The 16,950-nt window shown below is 42.5% G+C and overlaps 1 protein-coding gene across 3 annotated transcripts in view; it reads left to right on the top strand.

The window, feature by feature from the left end:
* Positions 1 to 16,950, top strand: part of AMBRA1 (autophagy and beclin 1 regulator 1) — a 175,142-nt gene that overhangs the window by 32,946 nt on the left and 125,246 nt on the right. For 2 of the 3 annotated variants that reach the window (XM_082845636.1, XM_082845637.1), the window contains exons 6-7: positions 60 to 126; positions 674 to 2,127. In XM_082845636.1, the coding sequence (XP_082701762.1) occupies positions 60 to 126; positions 674 to 2,127 (1,521 nt within the window). The remainder of the gene's footprint in view (positions 1 to 59; positions 127 to 673; positions 2,128 to 16,950) is intronic. The other variant, XM_082845638.1, reaches the window with a different exon arrangement.

Genomic DNA, 16,950 nt, shown 5'->3' with positions numbered 1-16,950 from the left:
CTTCTTGGTTAACATAATTTCTCTCTCTGTGTCTCTGTCCCTTTCTTCTGTGCTTTCAGTCTGGTGAGATTTGATCCTCTTGGACACTACTTACTCACAGCAATTGTTAACCCCTCTAATCAGCAGGTAAGTTAGTCAGCAGTTTCAACTCTGTCTAAACTGTGGGTTATTTTCTCAACTAGTGCTCTAATTCTGATTATATTGGACTTCAGTTTTCAATGTCCAGGTGTTTCTTTCCAGTCAAGATTCAAAACTAGCTTCAGACTGTACTCAAAGTTATAGCCATATCGTGACAGGGGAGTCCATTCTGAAACCCCTGAGTGATCGTCCCAGTAGAAGTAACCAGGCCGTGTTGGATAACTTGTCATTCATGTGCCTCTGGCTGGTTGACATTTTGCTTCCCCTTACTGCCTCCATGTCATGGAAATGCCTTTTGTAACAGAGTTGGTTTGCCAGCTGTACTCGTTCAGAAGTGTTGCTAATTGGAAGTGAATAATTTAATACCATATGATGATTCTGAATCTGGAACCAGTTCTCAGTACTTCAAGGATGGAGTTGTTGCCTCTCTAGAAAGGTTTTCCTTGGATGATTATCAGTAGTTTTTCTTGATTTACCGGCAAGTTCTACCTAACTACCTGGCTCTGCCCCCGCCCCACCTTGGTCCACGTTGCAGGGTGATGACGAACCAGAGATCCCCATAGACGGAACAGAATTATCGCATTACCGTCAGCGTGCCCTCCTGCAGTCACAGCCAGTGCGCCGGACGCCTCTCCTCCACAATTTCCTGCACATGCTGTCCTCCCGCTCCTCTGGCATCCAGGTGGGAGAGCAAAGCACAGTGCAAGATTCTGCCACCCCCTCACCCCCACCGCCTCCCCCTCAGCCCTCCACGGAGCGTCCCAGGACTTCCGCTTACATCCGGCTCCGACAGCGGGTCAGTTACCCCACAGCCGAGTGCTGCCAGCACCTTGGGATCCTGTGCCTTTGCAGCCGCTGCTCTGGCACTCGAGTTCCTTCCCTCTTGCCACACCAGGACAGTGTACCCCCTGCTCCTGCCAGGGCTACTACCCCTTCCTTTTCTTTTGTACAGACCGAGCCCTTCCATCCCCCGGAGCAGGCCTCATCAGCGCAGCAGGACCAGGGCCTCCTGAACCGGCCGTCTGCCTTCAGTACAGTCCAGAGCAGCACTGCCGGCAACACGCTCCGCAACCTCAGTCTGGGTCCCACCCGTCGCTCTTTGGGAGGCCCTCTGTCTAGCCACCCTTCTAGGTATCACCGAGAAATCGCTCCCGGGCTGACAGGATCTGAGTGGACCCGGACAGTGCTCAGTCTGAACTCCCGCTCTGAGGCGGAATCCATGCCCCCGCCCAGGACCAGTGCCTCTTCGGTGAGTTTGCTGTCTGTGCTGAGACAGCAGGAAGGTGGCTCTCAAGCATCTGTGTACACTTCAGCCACAGAAGGGAGGGGTTTTCCAGCTTCAGGGTTGGCAGCTGAGTCAGATGGAGGGAATGGCTCCAGCCAAAACAACTCGGGCAGCATTCGCCATGAGCTTCAATGTGACCTGAGACGCTTCTTTTTGGAGTATGACCGGCTTCAGGAGCTGGACCAGAGCCTGAGTGGGGAAGCGCCCCAGGCCCAACAGGCCCAGGAAATGCTCAACAATAACATTGAATCTGAGAGGCCAGGCCCCTCCCACCAGCCCACCCCACACAGCAGTGAGAACAACTCCAACCTGTCCCGCGGCCACCTGAACCGCTGCCGCGCTTGCCACAATCTCCTGACCTTCAACAACGATACCCTGCGCTGGGAAAGAAGTGCACCTAACTACTCCTCTGGTGAAGCCAGCTCCTCCTGGCAGGTCCCCAGTACCTTTGAGGGCATGCCCTCGAGTGGCAGCCAGTTGCCACCTCTCGAGCGGACTGAGGGCCAAACGCCGAGCTCCAGCAGGCTGGAGTTGAGCAGCTCTGCTAGCCCACAGGAGGAGAGGACTGTGGGGGTGGCCTTCAACCAGGAGACAGGCCACTGGGAACGAATTTACACCCAGTCCAGCAGATCTGGAACTGTGTCGCAGGAGGCCTTACATCAGGATATGGCTGAGGAAAGCTCCGAGGAAGATTCACTCAGGAGGTGAGCAGATGCTTTCCTGTCTTCTCCTGTATCCCTTACTTTCCTCCTGATATCTCTTCCTTCAGTCCTGTGGGTGTTGTGGCTGGATCTGGAGTGTCTGGGATCCATGCATCATGCATCTGGTTCTGATTTCCCTAGCTTCCATTGCATCTTCTTGGAAAATCTTGCTGTGGTGGCGGAAAGAGGATAAGGCCTGGCAGTATGAGTCAGGTGACTCGGCTTGCTCCTTTTCTGGCTAAGCTCATGTGACGTTAGCCTTGGAGGAGAGTTGTAGATGAGGTTAGAGAGGCATGAGGAGGTAAAACCGTTGACTTCCTCTGCTCTGCTTTTTTGGCCTTCTCCAAGGATTGTATGTGCAGGACTGGTTATTGTGAAACAACAAAATGTCCCAGAGAGACTAGGAAAAAGTAGTAAAAGAGAACCCTGCTTAGGACAGATTAGTGTATTGGGTCTTTGATTGTGTTGCTTTGGACAAATTCTGAAACCATATCTTTTGGAACACTGCAACTTGACAAAAGGAAAAGAAAATAGTACGTATATATGTCAAGAAAAAGTTTTTTTGTTTTTTAGCGATATATATTTTTTGGACAGCAAGTTAGTTGCTTAGTTAAGATTCTTTGAGTAGATCTTCCAGATGGACATTCACCTCGAGGTGGAGAAGAAGAAATTCATAGAAGGAAGGCCTCTCCATACTTGGATTGGCATCCCAGGCAACTCTTTCATGGAAGAAACAGAGTGGGTGTAGTTGATCGCCCACCACATGTTCCGTGTATGGCTGTGTGCGCATCTATCTTGATTTATTAGGGACTTCTTTCTGTAATTCTGTAAAGGTCAAATCTAGCATAATCACCAACTCCCAGAATATGCTTGTTGGATCCAAACAGCATATTGCTGTGCATTACATCCTCTGTTGAAGCATCTGAAGTTTCTCTGACATAAGCTTCTAGCAAGGGTGGGAATATGGATTGTGCACATAATGTACTTGTTATTTTGGGAGAATGCTTTAGAGAGTTACCCAGTTAATAAGTATTTGTTGAATTATATATTTTTTCTAGCACTGTGCTAGGCACTGTCAGGAGTACAAAAGCAGTATAATACCTGGTCTTTGCCCACTGGCAGTATACAGTGTTGTTGTAGAGGCAAGACTTATTTACATGTAATTACATAAAAAATGTAAATGAGCCGAATGCTTCATTGTATGGTACTGAGCTTAAATGTAGTCTAATTTCAGAGAAAGGGAAGGATCATCAAAGAAGGCTTTACAAGAATAAGTCTTGAAAGATGGGTAGGATTTGGAAAGGGAAAGACCTTTTTATTTTGAGGATATAGCACATGCTAAGGGAGGAAAGGGCATGATGAATTCAGGATAAGAAGAAGTTACTTAAGGGCAGTTAGTGACGTGAACACAGGGAGACTTGGTCAGATATGAAAGATAGATGAGGTAGCTGAGATTGTTACTCTGCCCGTTTGATTGAGGCCAGTTCTGGATTAACATCTAAATTGCCAGCTTTGGAATACTTTGCCTTGCATAATGACCCATATCAGGAGCCTGAGACTCTGTTCTTCCTTTTTGTCAAGAGAGGTGAGACAGTAGCAAGCATAGTGCCTGACATATAGTAGGCATTCAAAAAGTTTATTAAAGGTAGCCATAAAGGACTGTCTACAGTTATTGCTCTAAAAGCCTACCAGTGCCTGTTTCACTAGCATCAGTGGGTTTGTGGTCAGCCTCTGTCCGTTCTGTTCTAGCAGGACCTCTTCATGTGTTGCTGTTCTGAGAAATACCTGAGTTGTTTATTTTTTTTTATTTTTTATTTTTGCGGTACGCGGGCCTCTCACTGTTGTGGCCTCTCCTGTTGCGGAGCGCAGGCTCCGGACGCGTAGGCTCAGCGGCCATGGCTCACGGGTCCAGCAGCTCCACGGCATGTGGGATCTTCCCGGACCGGGGCACGAACCCGTATCCCCTGCATCGGCAGGCGGACTCTCAACCACTGCGCCACCAGGGAAGCCCTACCTGAGTTGTTTAAAACAAACTCTGTTGTTTGATAATAATTAGAGATACCAATTACTGAGAGCCTACTGCTCTGTTCTAGCTTTGCATTAATTATTTCTAATTTTCACAGTAACTCTGTGCAAGGCAGGTATGAAATTTCCCATCTTCCAGTTGAGGAAAGAGTGGCTCAGAGAAGTCAAGTTTCTTGTTAAAGGTCACACAGTAGGTTGCTGAGTGGGGATTTGAACTCCAGTGTGCATGACTAAAGTTTTTTTAGGCTGCCCTCCATGGTGTGTGTGTTTTTTTTTAAATTAATTAATTAATTAATTAATTTATGGCTGCGTTGGGTCTTTGTTGCTGCATGTGGGCTTTCTCTAGTTGAGGCAAGCAGGGGCTACTCTTCGTTGCGGTGCGCGGGCTTCTCATTATGGTGGCTTCTCTTGTTGCAGAGCACGGACTCTAGGTGCGTGGGCTTCAGTAATTGTGGCATGCGGGCTCAGTAGTTGTGGTGCACGGGCTTAGTTGCTCTGTGGCATGTGGGATCTTCCTGGACAGGGCTTGAACCTGTGTCCCCTGCATTGGCAGGTGGATTCTTTTTTTTTTTGCAGTACACGGGCCTCTCACTGTTGGGGCCTCTCCCGTTGCGGAGCACCGGACGCGCAGGCTCAGCGGCCATGGCTCATGGGCCCAGCTGCTCCGCGGCATGTGGGATCTTCCCGGACCAGGGCACAAACCCATGTCCCCTGCATTGGCAGGCGGACTCTCAACCACTGGGCCACCAGGGAAGCCCCTGGCAGGTGGATTCTTAACCACTGCGCCACCAGGGAAGTCCCCATGGTGTATTTCTTAAAGTGATAATCTCATTTTTAGGTGAACCATTTTTATGTTTTTCTTTTCTTTTAACTTTTTGTTATGGAAATCTTCAAACATATAAAAATGAAAAGAAAAGTAGTATAAATGAACTCCCATATACCTATCACCTGGCTTAAGAAATTTTCAACACTCGTCTGTATCCCTTACCCACTCCCAGCCACCCAGACATCATATAATTTTGTCTGAAAATACTCCAGTATGTTTCTCTAGAGCAGTTCTGTCTAATAAAATGTTCTGTATCTGTGCCATATAGTATAGTAGCTACCAGCCGCATGTGGCTATTGAGCATTTGAAATGTGGCTAGTATGATCTGAGAAACTACATTTAAATTTTAACTAATTTAAATGTAGATAGCCACGTGTGACTAATATATTAATAGTCACTTCTTAATAAAGTGGGCCATTTAAAACCCAGAAACTGTTAAGGATGTATCAGAATTTTTTTTAGGCGAAAAGTAGTATGTGTTTGTGGTTTAAATAAAAAAGTTCAAGCATTTAGAAATGTTATGTTGTAGAAAATGAAGTCCCTTGTCATCTTGCTGTAAACAATTTTATATATATATACACACACACACACGCTTTTTAAATTTTAAAATATACAAATGCACAGTTCTCATTGTAAAATAGTATATTAATCCAGTGGTTACATTATTTATGGAGTTGCTTTTCAAATGAGCTTGAATGAGGTGTACCACGAGGGTTTACAGCCTATCAAAAATGAGGTATCTTGTAAAACATTCTAAGTGCACACCCATTAAAGAAGGGCCACCACTTCCTCATAAACTGAGGGGCTGCATTCTGGTATAAATCACTAATATATACTTGTGTTAATCGGCATCTTCTACCACCTTCTGAAGGTCCAGTGTTCTCTGGCTGATGAGCGGCCTTGCTTGGATTTCCCCAGCAGATGTCACTGTTGGGCTAGGCTGGCAGGGAAGAGGTGTCCTTACTGTGTGTGTGCGCGTCTACTTGAAGGGAGGGCGTTTATTCTTCAGCCATGTAGTAGGAGATGGACTAAGGAGGCATGTTTTGATCCTTGGTGTTGCTGATATAATCTATAGTGTTTTCAGATAGTGAGAATATGAAGCAAAAGTGTGTATTTCAGTGTAGCTCTATGTTGCTGAACAGCGATGCACGGTTTATCTCCTTTTGCCTCTGGGCAGTGGAAGGTGACTGTCTCTATATAGTCTGACTCCAGGTTACAGTTTATAACTTGGATGGCAGACCCTTTGCTTCACCATGAGAAGCTTCTTTTGGGGTCTGATAGCCCAGGACTTAGCAGGAGAAGATGAGGGTGTTGGGGCTTCTTGCAACAGGGTCCCTGTGGCCTTGAAAGGCTGGTATTAGGGAAAAAAAGAAAATTATTTAAATGTCGTCTTGAAACTGGAGAAAACCTAGAGTTTATTTAGTCCAGTGTCTGTCTGCCTGTCTGTCTCTGTCTCTTTCTAATTGATGAGAAAACTTAGATGCAGAGAGGGGAAGTGACCCCAGGGAAGCCCGGAAGTGACTTTAAAGAGGTGCTTGTAGCAAAGATGGGAGTCAAACTTCTGGGTCCTAAAGAGGGTGCTCTTTCGTCCTCTTCATTTGAAATTAGTGCTTTCACACATCAGTTTTCTCTGTCAAAACTTCTAGGGGCTTCCCTGGTGGCACCGTGGTTGAGAGTCCGCCTGCTGATGCAGGGGACACGGGTTCGTGCTCTGGTCCGGGAAGATCTGACATGGCGCGGAGCAGCTGGGCCTGTGAACCATGGCCACTGAGCCTGCGCGTCCGGAGCCTGTGCTCCGCAACGGGAGAGGCCACAACAGTGAGAGGCCCGCATACCACAAAAAAAAAGAAAAAAAAAAAAAAAGAGTAAGGGAAGCGTGGGGGAAGATAAACCCAGGCCTTAAAGGAGCGTGGCTCTTGTTATAACCCTGGGAATTGGGCTGGTGAAATAATTACTCTGATTGATCGATTCATTCATTCATAAGGTTGACAAATATTTACTAAGTACCTACTGTGTACCATATACTATTTAAGTACCAGCAAGAAGTCTCTTATTCTAATGAGAGAAAGAAAATAAACACATAAATAAAATATCTAGTATGCCAGATGATGTTAAATTCTATGAAGAAAAATATTTGAAAATGTAGGTGTTTCTGGGGTGGAAGTTTGTAGTGTTAAATAGGGTCATCAGAGGAAGTCTGGTAAGGTGACATTGGAGCAGACACCTCTTCCTTCCTTCAAGCAAGTAAGGGAGTAAACTCTGTATACATTGGGGGCAAGGGCATTCTACCAGAGAAGGGCAAATGCAAAATCCCTGAAACGCTTGGCTGGAGCACAGTGAAGGATGGAGTGATAGAAGATGAAGTTAGAGAGGTAATGGGGACCAGATTATGCAGGCCTTCTAAGATATTTAAGGGATTTTACATCTTACTCTGAGTGATTTGGGAAGCCTTGGGAAGTGGAGTAGCATGATCTTATATTTTAAAAGGATCATGTGGCTGCTGATTGACAATAGACTGAAGAGGCTCTGCTAAATAGGGTAAATTAAAGTTAGGCCAGCATCACACACTTTTAGATTAATTTGTGTCTTGATTCTGTGGTGAAAACCAGAAGGCGGGAGTCAATGATTGTGTCAGAATTAGAAGGGCCTTAAATGTTTGGATGAAGAGTTGCCAAATAAATAAAGAAATAAAGCCTCTTGGCAGGCGTATTATCTGCAACAAAGCCACCCCCATCCCCCAAGCATGACAGCATGTTATTGAAACTGTGAGGAAGGGAGAGCGTGAAAAATTTGTAGTCACCAAGGTATCATAAATGGAATTTTGAGATGCCTGTTTTGTCTGCTTACAAAACAAATACAAAGTCATTTGTAAAAATTCAAACATAGAAATGTGTGATTTATCTATCTATAGTGAATGTCCTCTGCAGTGCTAACCACTGTTTAGCAATTTGTGTGTTAACTTAAGAATTTTTTCTCTGCAAATGAAAGCACTTTTTTTTATTTATAAAAATGGGATCATACTAAATCTACTCTTCCACCGTTTACATATTTCACTTAATATGTCATGGACATTTTTCCATGTTGATGTGTATAGATCTGCTACATTCTTTTTAACAATGGCATTGTATTCCACAGTTGGATGCACCATAATTAAACAAGTCCTCTGTTGACAGAATCTGTATTGTTTCTGGTTTTTGCATGCAGAAACAATGCTGTAGCATCTTTGTGTACTTGTGCAGGTGTCTCTAGAGGAGGATGAATTTTCAGAACTACAATTGCTGGGGCTGAAGAGTGTGAACATTGTTAATGGTAAAAATTAATTGTATTCATTATTACTAATTTAAAACGTATAAAATGATATTTTCTATTTTAGTGAGCATAATTTTATAGATATTCATAATTTCATAGATTAGGACTCCTAATCCTGTGTTTTTTCCCCTCCCATAAGGTCTTACGTTTCTTAGTTGTAAATCCTACCACCGGGTTTTTCAGGAATCTGATCCTCAAGGTTGAGAAGGACTTCTAACATATGCCACCTGGAGGTGTTCATGTACTTTTCTTCTCCAGTAGCCTTGTATGAGGGAGACTTGGTTCCATCTTTGACACTCACTTACTGACTTTGGGCCACCTAGTCTTCCTGGCCTTGTTAAATGATTGAGAGAGTTCAGATATTTCTTGCCCCATCATAAGGCAGTAACATTTAGATATTTAAGTTATTTGTTTTCGGGGATAGTTAGAAAACCCACTTCTCTCTTTGGCAATATGAGGGTGAGGGTAGAGTAGAAGAGAGGGTACCTGGTAATCTTTTTCCCCTTCTCTGCTCATCTGCCCAGCTAAGTCACTCTGTATTTGAGCCTCTGAATTCTGTGTGATCCCTGGTTGTATCCTCTGTTTCAGTGACTAGGACTTTTTCTGTGAAGGGCAAGTTTGTAAACATTTTAGGCTTTGTGTAGGCCATATGGTCTCTGTTGCAAATACTGAACTTTGCCATTGTAGCACGAAAGTAGCCATAGACAATAGGTAAGTGAATAAGTATGGCTGTGTGCCAATAAACTTTACTTACGGACACAAATGTGATTTTTATATAATTTTCACGTGTCGTGAAATATTCTTCTTTTGATGTTTTTCAGCTATTTAAAAATATAAAAACCATTCTTAGCACATGGGCTATACAAAAACAGGCAGTAGGCCAGATTTGGCCTACAGACCATGGTTTGCCAATCCCTGCTTTATGTGAATATGACTTGGAATGGAAGAGAGTTGGGTGCTATAGTAATAAAAGGCATTATGATAAGGAGGGCCCTGGAAGAGGTAGGGAGGGGACCCCTGCACTTGTCTCTCTCTGTACTTTGGACTAGATGTCCTGAGTATTGGCTCTTGTACGATTCTTTGACGGTTAAGAGCAGGCTTAAGTGCATGAAGAGTTTCTTGTTTCCTCTGCTTTCTGCCCTGAAGCAAGGTTTTCTAACCTTGCTATATATCTGTCTTGGGAATTGTTTGCAAGTGAGGAGGCTTGCCCTGGTGTTAGGGAGGGTGTGAGCCTCCAGGTCCTCCAGGCTGTATGCTTGACAGGCAGCCCTTCCCCCACTGCAGGTCAAATTAACACCTGTTGGGCAGATCTAAATTATCCCCCATCATCCCTCTGTCTGGGGCTGAATGGTGTAGAGCAGGCTGTGTGCTTTGTATACACACTGAGAACTTGAAAATATGTAATCGCTTCTGTCAGCTCAGAGTGTTGGAGTGCCACAGGGACTTCAGTGGGATCTATGTGTACTGCAAATATATTTGGAGCAATTTCCCATGTACTCATTTTCCCCCCTTCAGATCCCCTTCTCTACTGTAATCTGTTCAGAGTAGTGCTCTAAAGGATGTGTTGGAGGTTTTGCTAAGACATTAACACCAGGTGTACGGGGTTCTGTTTGCATAATATATTTTGCTTTTTGTAATCGGTCCCAGCCCATTAGAGCTGTGCAGGTAGCTTCTCCTCCTCCTCTAGGATTTCTTATACATTTATGGGGAGGAGGAGGATCCAGTACATCATCTGCTCCTTCTTGGAAGCACTCCTGACAATGTGTTCAGATGAGCAAATTTGGCTTTAGCAGGTGGGCCTGTTATATTAGCCCAGAGATTGCAAAATAACCTTCAGGTACATTTGTTTGGCCCTCACGATGTCACTAAAAATTTCAGTTTTTTCTGCATAAATCCAGATTTCTGGATTCTCTTGAAAAAAAAATTAGATCTGGCTTACATTCCCACATAATAACAATCAGCAGGAGTTGAGTAGTTGTTGCCCCTTTAGTCAAGGTGTGGACCCTCTTTGTGCCTTAGTCTGCACTGGGCTGACTTCATCCATTTACGTTTCCTGCTTAATTCCAATTTTGTGTTGGTTACCACTGCTTTCATTAGCTCAAGAAGGTCTTCTTAAGTTCCCTACCCCTTGTCTCCACCAGGGGGAGGCACTGGACATGGCAGTACTCTCTCCTCTACCCCACCCATCCTGCCTAATTCACACATAAAGGGCTCCCCTGCTGGCAGTAGGCTGACATGCTCACAGCCCCCTCACCTGAAAAGCTGCCTGACTTTTTAATAGCAACATTTAATAAACTCCTCCTTTGTTTCCAAAGAGGGAAGGTGGGGGTGCCACGATTATTTGCTGGCTGGGGCACCATTTAGTGAGCAGACCTCTGTCATGTCAGGTTATGCAGTATGAAAGTAACCTTCCTTTCATGATGAACTATGTGAAATCTTGGACAAGAATGTCTGCACCTCTCCCTGTGAGCAGAGTGCCTTGGACAGAGGGATGGGTTTCCATGAGAAGGCCGATTGATTTGGATGTCACCTGCCAGAAAATTAAAATCAAGTTAGAGCAAGAGTAGAAACTTGTAATAATAAAGGAATCAAAGGCTGAAAGTATGACCTTGTCATAGAAGGAGAATTGCAGCTTGTTAACATTGTGCTCTTTTCCTTTGCTGCATCAGAGAGTATGAGTTTGAATCTTTTTGCCTCTTTTCCTTTTTCCTCCCCTACACATGTTCATATACGTTTCTCAATTTTCCTCTATCTCCCTGCTGTCTCCTTGGATCACTTCACCTCAGCAAGGTGGCTTTTATCTTTTGCTTTCTTTGTTCTGGTGGCAAATGTAACCTATTTTGGGGGTCTTTTTTCTTACTGTGATTAAAAAAACATAAATTTACCCTCTTAAATTTTAAATGTACAGTGTTGTTAAGTCTATGCACATAGTTGTATAGCAGATCTCTAGAACTTTTTCTCCCTGCAAGAGTGAAATGCTCATTGAACAATTCTCATTTCCCCGTCCCGCCATCCCCTGGCAACCATGATTCAGTTTTCTTTTTCTGTGAATTTGATTGCTTTAGATCCTCATATAAGTGGAATCATGCAGTATTTGTCTTTTGGTGATTGGCTTATTTCACTTAGCGTAATGTCCTCAAGGTTCATCCATGTTGTAGCATATGACAGGATTTTCTCCTTTTTAAATGCTGAATAATATTCAGTTGTGTGTATGTACCACATTTTTTTAATCCATTCATCTGTGGATGGACCTTTAAGTTGCTTCCACATCCTGGCTACGTGAATAATTCTGTAATGAACATGGGTGTTCAAATATCTCTTTAAGATTCTGTTTTCAATTCCCTTGGATATATACTAAGAAGTAGTATGGCTGGGTCATACAGTAGTTATATTTTTAATTTTTTGAGGAACTTTTATGCTGCTTGTCATAGCAGCTGCACCACTTTACAGTTCTACCAACAGTGCACAAGGGTTCCAATTTCTCCACATCCTTGCCAACATTGTTATTTTCTGTTTGGGTTTATTTTTGTTTTTGGAGATTGGCATCTTAGCATGCATGAGATAATATGTCATTGTGGTTTATTTGCATTTCCCTGATGATAAGTGATGTTGAGCATCTTTTCATATGTTTGTTGGCCATTTGCATATATTCTTTGGATAACTGTCTATTCAAGTCCTTTGCCCATGTTTTAATTGGGTTTTTGGTTGTTGTTATTATTAAATTGTAGGAGTTCTTTATATATTCTGGCTATTAACCCCTTATCTGATAAATAGCTTACAAACATTTTGTCCTATTCTGTAGATTGCCTTTTTATTCTGTTGTTTCCTTTGCTTAAGTTTTAAAAGTTTGATGCAGTCCCAGTTGTCTATTTTTGCTTTTGTTACCCGTGGGATTTTTTTGTGTGTAGTATCTAAGAAATCATTACCTATTCCAATGTTATAAAACTTTTCCCCCATATTTTCTTCTGTGAGTTTTATAGTTTCAGGTCATATGTTTAGATTTTTAATCCATTTTGAGTTAATTTTTATCTGTGGCATAAGATAATGGACAATCTTCATTATTTTGCATGTGAATAGCCAGTTTTCCCAGTACTATTTGTTGGGAAGACTGTCCTGCCCTCATTGTGTAGTCTTGGCACCCTTGTCAAATATCATTTGCCCATACACACAAGGGTTTATATCTGGGCTCTCTATTCTGTTCCATTGGTCTATTGTTTGTCCTTATGCCAGTACCATACTGTTTTAATTGCTATAGCTTTGTAATATGTTTTGAAACCAGGGCAGGTTAGGCCTCCAGCTTGGTTCCTCTTTCACAAGATTGTTTGGCTATCCAGAACTCTTTTTGAGATTCTGTATGAATTTTGGGATATTTTTTTTCTCTTTCTGCAAAAAAAAAAAAAGGAAATAAAGGAAAAAAATACCATTGAGATTTTGATGGGGATTACATTGAGTCTGTAGATTGCTTTGGGTATTATGGACATTTTAACAATGTTAAGTCTTCCAATCCATGAACATGGGATGTCTTTCTTTTTATTTGTGTCGTTAATTTTTTTCAGCAGTGTTTTATAGTTTTCAGTGTACAAACCTTCCACCTCTTTGGTTAAATTTATTCCTAAGTATTTTATTCTTTTTGACACTGTTGTAAGTAGGATTGTTTTCTTAATTTTCTTTTTAGCAGATGTAACCCTTTCAAAACTAAGACAAGAAAGAACTCTTCTTTTTTTTTTTTTTTTAAACTTTAGTGTTTTCCCAGAAGTCTAGCACTCTTTCTTTTCTGCATGCTTTTCTGATTCCTTTTTATGCTTGTCTCTTTTGAGTTCTCAAAATTGAGGCAGAAGCTGGGCTGGTCATTTTCTGTTAGCTCCTTGAAGGCAAATGGTCATCCTAACAGAGTTACTGAATTTTTTTTAAAAAATTTAAATTTAATTTTAAAAATTTATTTATTTTATTTATTTTTGGCTGTGTTGGGGGTCTCTGTTGCTGCGCGCGGGCTTTCTCTAGTTGTGGTGAGTGGGAGCTACTCTTTGTTGCGGTGCGTGGACTTCTCATTGCAGTGGCTTCTCTTGTTGCCGAGCACGGGCTCTAGGCACGCGGGCTTCAGTAGTTGTGGCACGTGGGCTCAGTAGTTGTGGCTCACAGGCTCTAGAGCTCAGGCTCAGTAGTTGTGGCACATGGGCTTAGTTGCTCTGCGGCATGGGGGATCTTCCCGGACCAGGGCTTGAACCCATGACCCCTGCATTGGCAGGTGGATTCTTAACCACTGCACCACCAGGGAAGCCCCCAATTTTTTTTTTTAATTGAAGTATAGTTCATTTACAAAGAGTTGATGAATTTATAGTCCCTCCTAGAGCAACTAAATTTGGCAGCTGTGTTAGATGGTACTATTTTGGACGGGGTAAGTTATATGTGAGAGAGAGAGAGAGACAGAAGGAGAGAGAGAGGTGTAGATACATCAGAATGTGTTTGTCGTGCGATCTTTGGCCAGTGGTTCTCAAAGTGTGGTCTTCAGACCAGGAACATCAGCATCTCCTGCTGATGTGAGAAAGGCGAGTTTCTGGGCTCATTCCAGACCTACTGAATCAGAAACTTGGGGTGGGAGGTGTGCAGTCTGCGTTTTTAACAAGCTCTCCAGATGATTTTGATATGCACTAAGTTAGAGAATACTGTTTTAGACCACCCAGGAACTCTTAACATCGCAACCACCACCTCCTCCCTAAATCTCTGAAGTGTACTAAAATTCCTTTGCATCATCCATCACCTTTATTTTTCCTTTTGCTCCTGTCCCATGTGTGATGCAGTGTTACTTTAACTCTCATAGTCTCCTTAGGTTCCCCCTCTTTTCTTGTAATGTATTCTAATAGAAGGATTTGGATTTGAGCAACTTCGGATTCAAATTCTGGCCCTATTGTGTGACCCTGGGCAGATTAAATATCCTCTCTGAACTTCAGTTATAAAATCGTTGTTATGCAGGTTAAATGAGTTAAGCATCAGTTGCTTTTACATGTTTAGATGCTCAAGAAATGCCAGCTCTTTTCTCTCTTTCTCCATTATTACTCTGCTCAAAAGTCAAACAAACAGAAAAAACCCAAAAAGCAAACAAAAACTCCTTTTGCCATGACACATTCCCTACAGGTCATTTTCTTTTGTATCTGTTAGTACCGTGTTTTTTTTTTTTTTTTTTTTTTTGGACTTAAGTCTTCATGATCTATGAAATCTCACCATGTAAAATTAGGGTAAACCAAGTACATAAAAAAGTGAGGTGCTGTATGAAGGAAAGGGTAAGGAACAGCTATTGTGATAGGGCTAGTGCCAGTTACTCCCATTAGTCACTTGCAGCAGACGCAATGATATTCTATTTTAGAAAGTGTAGTGATACAGAAAGTAGTTTGGCCCATAGCAAGGGAATGGGATATTATCTTCATTTTTCCTGCACTCTATTATAATGATCTGTGCAAAAGAAACTATTTGCCTCTTGATAAGAGAGGGATTACAAATAGCCTTAGTTTCCCCAATTCTAGGGTCACCTTCAATATTGAGAGGGAGCCGTCCAGGGCAGAAGTGTGTTTCAAAAAGAAGGAGAGCCTGATTGAGACAAGTAGAAAAGAGTAGAAAGTCTTTCTAAATTGACATTCACCCTTTTGACCAGTACCAAGACCTCATGCTTTGGACAGTGAGCAAGTTTGCACTGAGTTTTATTGTTTAAGGTCCCTTTCCAAATGTGTTGTTTGGTGTTTTGTTTTGGTAGCCGAGTTTCCCTTGTAAACTAACTTTTAATGCTGCTGTTGTAACTAGCTTGAAAGTTCTAGAAGATCAGGAACTAATTCATTCATCTACTGATGCATAACCAACCAAAAAACAAAATTAGTGACTTAAAATAACAATTTTATTATCTTTCATTGTTCTTTGGGTAGACTGGGCTCAGTTGAGGAATTCTGCCGGTCTTGCTTGGGGTCTCTCTGGAGTCATCTGGAGGCTCATTTGGAGCATCTAGGCCTATTAAGGGCTCCTCTCTCCATGTGGCCTCTCCAGTAGAGTAACCAGACTTTTTATGTAGTGGCTTAGCACTTCCAAAAGTGACAGTTCCAAGAGGGAGGAACTGGAAGCTGTCAGTTCTCAAAAAGGCTTAATCCCAGAACTCACCAGTTTTTTTGTTTTTTTGTTTTTAATTTTCACCATGTTTTCTTGATTAAAGCAGTTAACAGGCTGGTCTAGATTCAGTGTGGGAGGAGACCACACAAGGGCAAGAATACCAAGAAGTATGATTCTTTGGAGTCCATCTTCAGATACTAGCTACTGTGGGGACCATATCTATTTTATGTACTAATATATACCCAATAATAGGCACTCAATAATTATTTGTGGTTTGAATCAGTGGTTGGATGGGCCAATAGCCAGATTGGTGGATGGTTGACTAACTGCTCTTGTTGGTCTATTTGGGTGAGGCTTATGTGATTCTGAGGGCGGAGATACCCATGTCTCTGCCTTTATAGTACCAGTCCTTCTTCAACACATGTCTTTCTAGGAAACCACCTTTGTAGGCATAGTGACTTGGGTGGCTAGGTGTTACCTGCAGGTACTTTGGGAACTGTAATCGAGGGAAGAAAAAAATAATCATTTTTTATTAGACTGTACTGGCTACTATAGTTATGTTCTTAGTTAATCGTAACAACCTTGTGAAATAGGCATTTCCCATTAAATTTGGACGCTGAGGTTAATGAACTTGCCCAAGGTCACACAGCTAATAAGTGACACAAGATGATGAGTTAAACTGCAATTTGTTTCTGAAGCTAAAGCACGGACTTACCTCATATATTAGTTATTCAGTTTCCCTTCGTTAATCTCAGACTGTTAAGATGTGTCAGAGGATTTCTCAAAAGCAGCACTATTAAGTTTCAGACTGGATAATTCTTTATTGAGGTGGAGGAGGGGGGAGCTGTCCTATGCATCATAGGATGTTTAGCAGCATCCCTGGCCTTTACCCACTAGATGCCAGTGTACTCCCCCCACCCAGTTGCAACTACCAAAATGTATCCAGACATAGGTTTCCTGGAGGGAACCCCCTCCCATTGAAAACCATTGATAAGTTATTTCATGATTTTCTGTCCCCTGACCTTGCTGTTTTTTGATACTACATTTCACAAGGAACTGGCAGTGGCTTCAAACTATCTTATTTTTATAATAGTTATAATCGTACTGCCTGGTTCTGATGCTCTTGAGTCATGCCTTTCTCTCATTGCCTCTCTTCTCTTTTGCCTTGTCTTTTTGCTTTTGTCTGATTCTGCTAAATAAAATGCAGCTGGATAAAGTGTAAGGCCTTTCTACCCAGGTATCGATTCAGCAGGCATTCAGATCTCTGATATTATAACCATTAGTGCTAGAGAAAAGAAGGCAATTTAGATCTTCTAATTATAGTGGAGTGGGGGGGAGATGCATAATATTTAGCAAGCTGGAAATTAAATGGCTTCCAGGCTTCACAGAGTTAATCTTCATGGTAGTACTGATTGACATGCATGTGCAATTCTTTTGGGAAACGGGGGAGGAGAGTGGAAATTGCAGGTTTTCTCCTAATTGTACTTTAGGTGTCATTTATGACAATTTCGTGTTGTCTAGACAGAGGGAAATGGTAGAGAAATTATTCCAGTGGAGTCAAATGCTGAGTCCAAAGG

This window comes from Leucopleurus acutus (genome assembly GCF_964270905.1).
Source record: "Leucopleurus acutus genome assembly, chromosome: 8".
Classification (NCBI taxonomy): Eukaryota; Metazoa; Chordata; class Mammalia; order Artiodactyla; family Delphinidae; genus Leucopleurus; species Leucopleurus acutus.
This window is presented reverse-complemented; position numbering and strand designations above follow the sequence as displayed.